Raw genomic sequence first — 8612 nt, 5'->3', positions numbered from 1 at the left:
GGCAAAAAGCACTGCAAATTCAGTGCCATCTGTGATACAATACTTCCAGGATGAGTCATCAACTGAACAAGGAACATCATTACAAATCCACCGTAAGTGAGATGTGGAATATGGACCGGAAATAGATTGGTTGTCTAAATTTATTGGATGGATCCACTAATTTATTTAAGCCAAGTATGAATCATTCTTGTGAGTCCAATGCTGCTAATTTCCCCTAATAGTTTTTTTAGTTGTTAGCACACACTACTTCCACCTAATCTCATGCACTGAACTGATTCAGATTCCATTCTACATTTCCAAACTATTAAAAGAATTTTTTTTTAAAAATGTGCGTTTCATAGCAGGCTACACTTGCATACTTTGGCAAGTGACATCAAATACTATATTACTGATCATTATTAAGACATCAGACAATATGGCTATAATATATTATTATTAATATTTAGAACATTGACTATTGAGGTAATTTTTTACATAAAGGTAACTAATACGATTTTCAGCCTTAATACACTATACCAAAAAAAAAAAAAAAAAAAAAAAAACATGATTTGGCTGCTGTTAAAGTTATACATTTATACAGTTATAGTTATACATATACATAAAGTTATGTGTGTTATACACACACATACATATATATAAGGTGTGTTGAACAAATAAACCAACATGTTAATAGTTAGTAGCAACCTTCAGTTTTCACATCTACACTTCTGTAAAATGTCAATATTTAGGTGCATGGAGTAATTTATATTTCTGCTCATTTCTTTGGACTTATTTTTAGTCAATACCATTATATTTAACAGTTATAATTAAATTACTTGGAGTATTACAGCTAGGTTTAACATGTGTGACTTAATAAATGAAATAAATACAGGAAAGTTAATATTAAAAGATTTTCCACTATTGCTACTTTATGTTTCACATTATGAAAAAAAGCTTTAAAAAGCCTTCCAGTTGCCTATCAGACACTTTCACTTTTAATACACTGTTAAAATTGTCATCCTAGAAAGTGGAAATATCTTGAAAATATCTCTGAAAAAAGTAAAAGTCTTGTTCTATCAGCAGATACTTTTTGCTCATTTGTAGCATTTATTTCTAGAAAGAAGCAAAATTATCTGCTAATAAAATAAGAAAATTTAAAGCTTGAAATCTTATATTTGGTTAATTGTAATCTTGTAATAAGAGGTCAATTTATTATTTTCAAGATATTTTTCAATGCAGTGTAAAAAACAATGTTTGCAGTGTAAATACTGGTTACATGATGATGTTTTTACACGCGTCCTACAGTATAATTACCTACAAAAATACAGACAGATATAAGTGCTCTTCTTTTGAATGTCAACATTTTTGTTCATTAAATTTTACGGATGAAAAAAAAAACATATTTCAGACACTGCCGAGGTAAAGCTTTTCCCTTTTAGATCCTAATAAAAAACTTTCGGGTGTCTCAAAATATTGACACTAGCCCTGAAAATGTGTGGAAATGACACATTGTTAGCCATATTCGACTGCACTGCAACACTACAGTGGGTTATTGTTAGCCTTGCTCAGCTACACATAAACCTCACTCAAGCCCAAACAAAGCTATTGGTCACAGAAAATGTTTAGGAATGGATTCCTGTATTCAAGAAGCATATCTTAAGTCTATGCAGAACAATGTCTCCAATATGTACACCGTTTGTTACAATGGCATGACTTGACACACTTCCCTTTTTCCCTTTGTCATCATGGCCTCATAATGAGTCCCTTGGAGATGATATGATGCACAAATAGGAAGCAGTGTCACCGAACTCAAATTTAGGTGTAATAGCGATAAAACCAGTGATGTGAAATCCGATGACTGGATCTCTGTCTTTCTCTAGAACATTCTGCTGAAGATTCCACCAACAGGTTTTCACTGACACTATGCATAGAGAAAAAAACAAGTGACTGATTGACAGAGAAAGAAAGAACGTAAGGAGAAAAAGCTGAAAATCTCGTCCTTAATTCCGCACCTCTTCCATGACCTCCATGACCACAGTCCTGGGTCCTGTGAGGATGAGGTTACTGACGGTCCTGTAGTCCAGATTCAACACATTCAGCCCGTTGACTGACACCACAAACTGACACACCTGTAAAACAGAGAACAAGCCAATGAGTTACCCAGTAGAAACTGGGACCGAAGGTTAATGTGATATTGTAAATAATTGTTAAAGCATTTGAGTAACGGTTGGACTTTAAAAGACATGTCATGATGTTAAAACTTGATAAAGACCATCACAGACTTGAAATATTTCAGAAATATAATTGTCTCAAACATTATTAAACAGGAACTATCAAAATGCTATGAGAACAACAATGTTTACTTGTAACATTAAGCTAGATTGAATATATTAAATGTTGAAACATAAAGTAACGATGTGATTAAAGATCAAGTATTCTATCTATCTATCTATCTATCTATCTATCTATCTATCTATCTATCTATCTATCTATCTATCTATCTATCTATCTATCTATCTACCTATCTATCTATTATCATGTAATGAAATGGTCTTAAATCCTAAACACAGACACATTTACACTATATGGCCAAATATTTGTGGATACATGCACTCATACAGTATGTGCATCCCTTTGCAGTTGTAATAACCTCCACTCTTTTAGGAAGGATTTTTACTAGATTTTGGAATATAATTGTGGGAGCGTGACTGATTTACAACTTTGTATGGCAACAAAGGCAACCACAACACACATTGGTGTGATGATCAGCTCTCTACAGACTTTTAGCCTTATGTAGTACATATTTGTTGTTTCTCTGCATATGCTAACTCAGCAACGGAAAGAGGAAGAGAACACCAGATTAGAAACCGTCTTAAAACAAAGCCTGAACTTATGTGAACTTTTGCGATTTAAATGCAACTTAATTAAAAACATAATTAATTAGCAAGATATAATGTCAGACAACGCACAAAGTTTATTTTAAAAACTACACAAGGAAGAATTCTGATAAGCAGTATAACATAAAGAAGAGTGTGCTGAGAACACAGGAACGGTGGGTGTGATCAACTGGTTCTAATTTGTGTGTGAGCAGGAATGTTAGACCCTCACAGTAATTACATTAAAATACTGAGCTGCTTGACTTGGCACAGCGCCAGCTGTAATGCCACGATCGTCACACAGAGGGTTAACGTTAAGAACCTCATCTGAAGAACAAGGCAGATGGCCTTCAGTGTCAGTCCTGTTAACCCTTTCTTTCCTATTTGATTTGAGATTATAATAAAATGTATATGTAGATAAAGTCAAAGAATAGTGTTGAATTAATTGTATACTGAGTACGATTCAACAGACATACAGTAGTTGGCACATTCTTGGGAGGAAAAACAGAGGTGGGTGGTCCACGCTAAACTGGTTTTGCAGCAAGCTGAACAAAACACAGCCAGGAAAAGTTCTTTTCTTATGTTTCTCATTTTCTACATGTAAAGATGTCAGGCTCCTCTTTGTTTTTTTCTTTTACTTTTTTTATATATTTATTTATTTATTCATAAATATTCATAGAGGAGTATATGTCTGTCCATCCGTCCGTCCATCCACCCACCCGTCTGTCTGTCTGTCTGTCTGTCTGTCTGTCTGTCTGTCTGTCTGTCTGTCTGTCTGTCTGTCTGTCTGTCTGTCTGTCTGTCTGTCTATCTATCTATCTATCTATCTATCTTTATTTTAACAATTGGCCCAAAACCACTTAAACTCCTGTGTGGGTCCATTTTGGAAACTTTTTTTTCTGCACATTTCACTGTAATTATTGTCATTTATGAAGAAAATTGTGTCTAACTTTACAGTATATACACGAATAGTGAGAGGTGGAGCAGCTGGTAAAGCCCTAATGTCTGTGTATTCTTCTTTTAGTTATACTGTCAGAGTTAGTTGTCCTGCTGTTTACACTCTGTACACAATGTACATTGTCCTTAACTCTTATGTGACAATAAGCAAACCTAATAATCTATGTTTCCTTCGGTCTATCACCACAGAGTAATACAAAGCTAATAGGTAAATAATAGTTTTATGATTTGAAACCACAATAACATGCCTTTTTTTATTATTAATGTGAATTATTTCATTACTCCTATATCGTGTCAGTGACGTGATGACCATTTAGTTCAGGTTCTTTGCCCTGTGTAAACTTATAGGAAGTAAATCTTATCTTTAAACAGTACTTTGGTATCACAATCAGAAGCAATTTTCTCAAAAATGACAAAATAACAATGATCTATTTTTTTTTATAAATGTGTAAAAAAAATAAATCCCCAAATATCCTGTGTAAACAAAGCTTTTGTTGAGTATTTTGTTGCAGTCTGTAAAAATGCTCTTATGTAAAAAACATTCAAAATTGAAGGCTAAAGGGGAAGTTATTCAGTTGCAGAAGCATAAATTTCCATTAGTCGACGCGTGCCCACACACACACACAAACAGTGGTTATTTAAGGAAAATTGAGCATGCTGAGAAAGCCACAGGGCATGCGTGGGTTTTCAGGGTTAAAATAATACAACAGGGTGGGTTTAGTTACTAAAAGAATTATGCACACTTAATTTTCAACTTTACATCTGTCACCTTGTAGTTCTAGGCTGCTGGGCTTTTCACGTGGCTAGTGAGTTTGTATATAATTTTGCTTGCAACTGATGTATCTTGTATCTGTTAAGTCAGCGCATTGATAAGAATCTGTGATCTCTCCTGATGTCATGGTTGCATTACCTTCATCCCTGCTGCTGCAGCAGGGCCACTGGGGTCAACAGCCTGGATGTGGCAGGGTTTATTTCCTCTGACCACAAAACCCCATCCCACCGCATCACCTATGATCTGAACACACATACACAATAAGTTAAATAACTATGCTTTGTACAGCACTAAATGTTCAGTAACATTCAGGCTAAGGCTTAATGCATTAGTAACGTGTACAGGAAGCTGAATGAAACATAACAGTGCATAGTTAATGCATATTGTGATAGATAGATAGATAGATAGATAGATAGATAGATAGATAGATAGATAGATAGATAGATAGATAGATAGATAGATAGATAGATAGATAGATAGATAGATAGATAGATAGATAGATAGATAGATAGATAGATAGATATTTTCTTTTGGAGTGAATCACATGCATGTGGGAGCTGAATTAAAAATAAAGGATCTTTAAATTTAGACTTTCTGTGGTATTTTGAGGAAACTTTTTTGAGGAAACATTTTATGAAACCTATGTGACTTACTGTGAATGTCTTCTTTATGAAGAGGCCTCCTGGAGACTGCAGCTCCTCTGGGCTTACTTGTCTTTTCAGCACTGAGTGAAAAACACACACACACACGCACACACAAACAGAGAAAGAGCGAGAGAGATAGAGATAGAGAGACAGAGAGAGAGAGAGATAAGCAGGTTGTTATAGGGTGCGGTGGGTCTGTTCATTGCGATATTAGTTATGCACATCAAATGACAGTCACTGCGAGCATTCTCTACTCAAGTAAAAGTGTAACTCAATCGTCTTAATCTTCACACAAGTAAAAACTCTTAAATGTCTAAATTATTAATGGTAGTGTACAAGATAGATTCACAAAACATGTCAGCCTCAAATGACACACTAGTTATATGATGGTAAATTAGTGATAGTTTTAACAAGGAACATGGGAGAATCTCTCAGTGTTAGCTAACATACTAATAATTCTAATAATAAATGGCACAATACATACTGCTTGATAAATACACTGATTTATAACACTAAGTGAAAACAGGTCTCATTCTTGCTGTCACTCCTTATTTATATTTTAGATGTCTTGGAAAGTACAGCTTTAAGCTTCCTGATCCTAAAAAGCCAGAACTTTACAAATATAACCTATAGATAAATGGAGTATGGTGTAGGGAAAATTCTGAAAGTAAAGAAATTAAACTTTCTACTGCTAACCACAACTGATCCAGTTCAAGCTTTGTTATTTATCTGAAACTTTATTGTGATGGTTTTAGACCCAGAAAAATGAAAGTATTACAACATTACTCTTAGCAAGTCATTTAGCATCTTGCAATGTTGCATGCAGGGTTTTATACAGAGGGACACACAAAGAAGTATTTGTACATTTATCCTTTTCTTCTTTTCTAAGAGTGTGGCTTGTATTGCATTTCATTTGAGGAAGCCCTCTTTGAAAATGTGTAATTGATACCATGTTGTCCTGAAATCCTGAAATCTGGTCTTACATTAATCAATACCCAGTGTACAGAACTCTAAGGACCCAAACAGGACAGTGGTGTGTAGGAAACAAGTGTCTATGATTAAATCAGTAGAGGAAGGATAAGTTTATTGTCTTACTCTCATCATAAATGTGAATTTAAGCCTGGGTTTCTTAAGTGTACGAGTGCATATCAGCTCTAAAATTGCTTATGAGTTATAAGTTCATAATTCTGCTCTCCCTGCTCTGAAGGAGTTGAAGCACATTTTAGATTTGAAGTGTTTCCTTAGTTCTTATTAATTATGGGTGGAAAGCTGAGGCACTCTGGGATTGGAGGAACAGAAAGTCCAATGACCAATCAGAAAAAGGGTACATGACTGCCAAACCCAGGCACACACATTTACACACATGCTCTCTCTCTCTCTCTCTCTCTCTCTCTCTCTCTCTCTCTCTCTCACACACACACACACACACACACACACACACACACACACACACACACACACACACACACACACACACACAAAACCACACCAGTATTTCATGTCAAAGGTTTACAAGAAGTGCAGTGAAGTGTCTGAGCCATCAGCAAGCAACCACTGCTTTTTCCAACCAAACACCAAAATGCTTTCCTCAAAATGCACATAAGTAAAGGACAGTAAAATTACTCTTCCTTCCCAGTGACATGATATGAGTGCAGGAAACAGTATATAGTGAAAAGGCGATTTATTTGAGTTAAACCCATGGTCACACTTATGATAACCTTTAAACTTTAAGCCTGCTTGGAATGTCATGCAGGCTGATGGTCAAATTTGGTGTATGCGTGTGTGTGTGGTTGTGTGCCTGTGTGTGCGTGTGTGTGTGTGTGTGGAAAGAGTTCAGTCCTGAGTCTTTGCCTGCTGGCTGTCTTTGCCTTTCAGGGACTGAATGTGCTTGCCAGGTACACACACACACACACACACACACACACACACACACACACAGATTCTGATACAACACATTGCCTCTTTAGAGTTGAAGGAGCTGTAATGCACATATTAAAATAGAGATAAAGAAAGAGCATAGGACAGATAAACAAAAGGCAGTGTACACTTATCAAGAGAGCTGATAGCCATACTATACAGAAGAACTCCTCATCATTGGTTTAAATTGATTAAAAAAAAAAGGAATTTCATGCTTCCAGCTGAACCACATATTTTCTAACCTACGCAAATGCCACAGTAAACTGTGCAACAATTCAGAACAAAATCACCAACACTGTTTAAGAAGAAGCCCAGGCTCCAAATTTTGGCAAAGTCTCAGACAGGAAAGGAAGTCGTTTATGGGGAAAAGAGGCCGACTCCACTTGGGATTTCTGTCAACATTTTCATTACCCAATTACAATGCAGTAGAACAGAAGGGGATGTGCTAATATGACTTTTATGGCCTGAAAGCAAACATACTAACACCCTCCTTACCCACCCAGGCAGCTCTGTAGAAACTAAGCTAAGAGAATCAGTCATGGCTGAATGCATTTCGGTTACAAGATTGCTATTCCTAGACATGGTTCATTGGTATTGGTTGTATGGTCGGTTAGCGTTGAAAATTTCAGTAATAAAAGAAAGTCGGTAGAATTACTGTCTTACACAACCCTGGTTCAATCTTAAGTTCAAGTCCGTGTGGAGTTTCATATCTTTAACCCTGTCTGTGCAGGTTTCCTCCAGGTTCTCCTGTTTCCTCCCAAAAACATGTGGATAGGTTGATTAACTACCCTTAAGTGTGAATGAATTAATGAATGTGTTAAAATGGGTGCACATGCAACCCTGCACTGAATACTCCCATGGTGCATTTCTGCCTTCCACCTAATGTCCACTCTGACTCTGACGGGAAAAAAGCTTAAGAGTAAAAGAGTTTTAAAGATCATAGATATAACTTTAGCTGTGCATAGTCAAGCTATCTGGACCTAACACTGCTCTGATGGCAGTATGACTATTCTGATCCTTCAGCGATCAGTTCATATGTCACCACCCTGATTCTATCACTGACACATAGTGTACATACTGTACTGTGCTTGTTCCATGCTAATCAAAGCACAAAATCCAGAGGCAACAGACTGCCTACACTGAAGTTAATGGTAGAGAGATTTCTAAATAGGTGAAAGAATTCTGAGCTCTAACTGTGTGTTTATTTTTATTTCCCAATCTGTGTCTTTGGTATATTTTGGTAAACACGTATCAAATACCCGTATAGGTGTGTCCCGTATCAAATACCTATGTACTTTGTAGTATAAATGTGTGAGTAGTGAGTTAACACTGAAAAATTCCAACAAAAACAAATGCACTTCAAGTACCCAGATGACATGTGTATTTCACCTGCTTTGCTTACATAGCGGGAAATATCAGGGGGCTATCAGGCACTGACCCTGGATGAGAAAAACCTTCAAGATAGCA

The 8612-nt window shown here is 36.1% G+C and overlaps 1 protein-coding gene across 4 annotated transcripts in view; it reads right to left on the bottom strand.

Annotated features, from left to right (window-relative positions):
* Nucleotides 1–536: 536 nt before the first annotated feature.
* The window catches only part of deptor (DEP domain containing MTOR-interacting protein), a 30643-nt gene continuing 22567 nt past the window's right edge, over nt 537–8612 (bottom strand). For 2 of the 4 annotated variants that reach the window (XM_060870413.1, XM_060870415.1), the window contains 4 exons: nt 5238–5308; nt 4723–4827; nt 1992–2108; nt 537–1900 (listed from right to left, as the gene is read on the bottom strand). In XM_060870413.1, coding sequence (XP_060726396.1) covers nt 1892–1900; nt 1992–2108; nt 4723–4827; nt 5238–5308 — 302 coding nt within the window. In that variant the 3' untranslated portion in view covers nt 537–1891. Of the gene's footprint in view, nt 1901–1979; nt 2109–4722; nt 4828–5237; nt 5309–8612 lie in introns of those variants that run through there. The other 2 variants (XM_060870412.1, XM_060870414.1) reach the window with 2 other exon arrangements.

The sequence above is a fragment of the Tachysurus vachellii genome, chromosome 5 (assembly GCF_030014155.1).
Source record: "Tachysurus vachellii isolate PV-2020 chromosome 5, HZAU_Pvac_v1, whole genome shotgun sequence".
NCBI lineage: Eukaryota > Metazoa > Chordata > Actinopteri > Siluriformes > Bagridae > Tachysurus > Tachysurus vachellii.
This window is presented reverse-complemented; position numbering and strand designations above follow the sequence as displayed.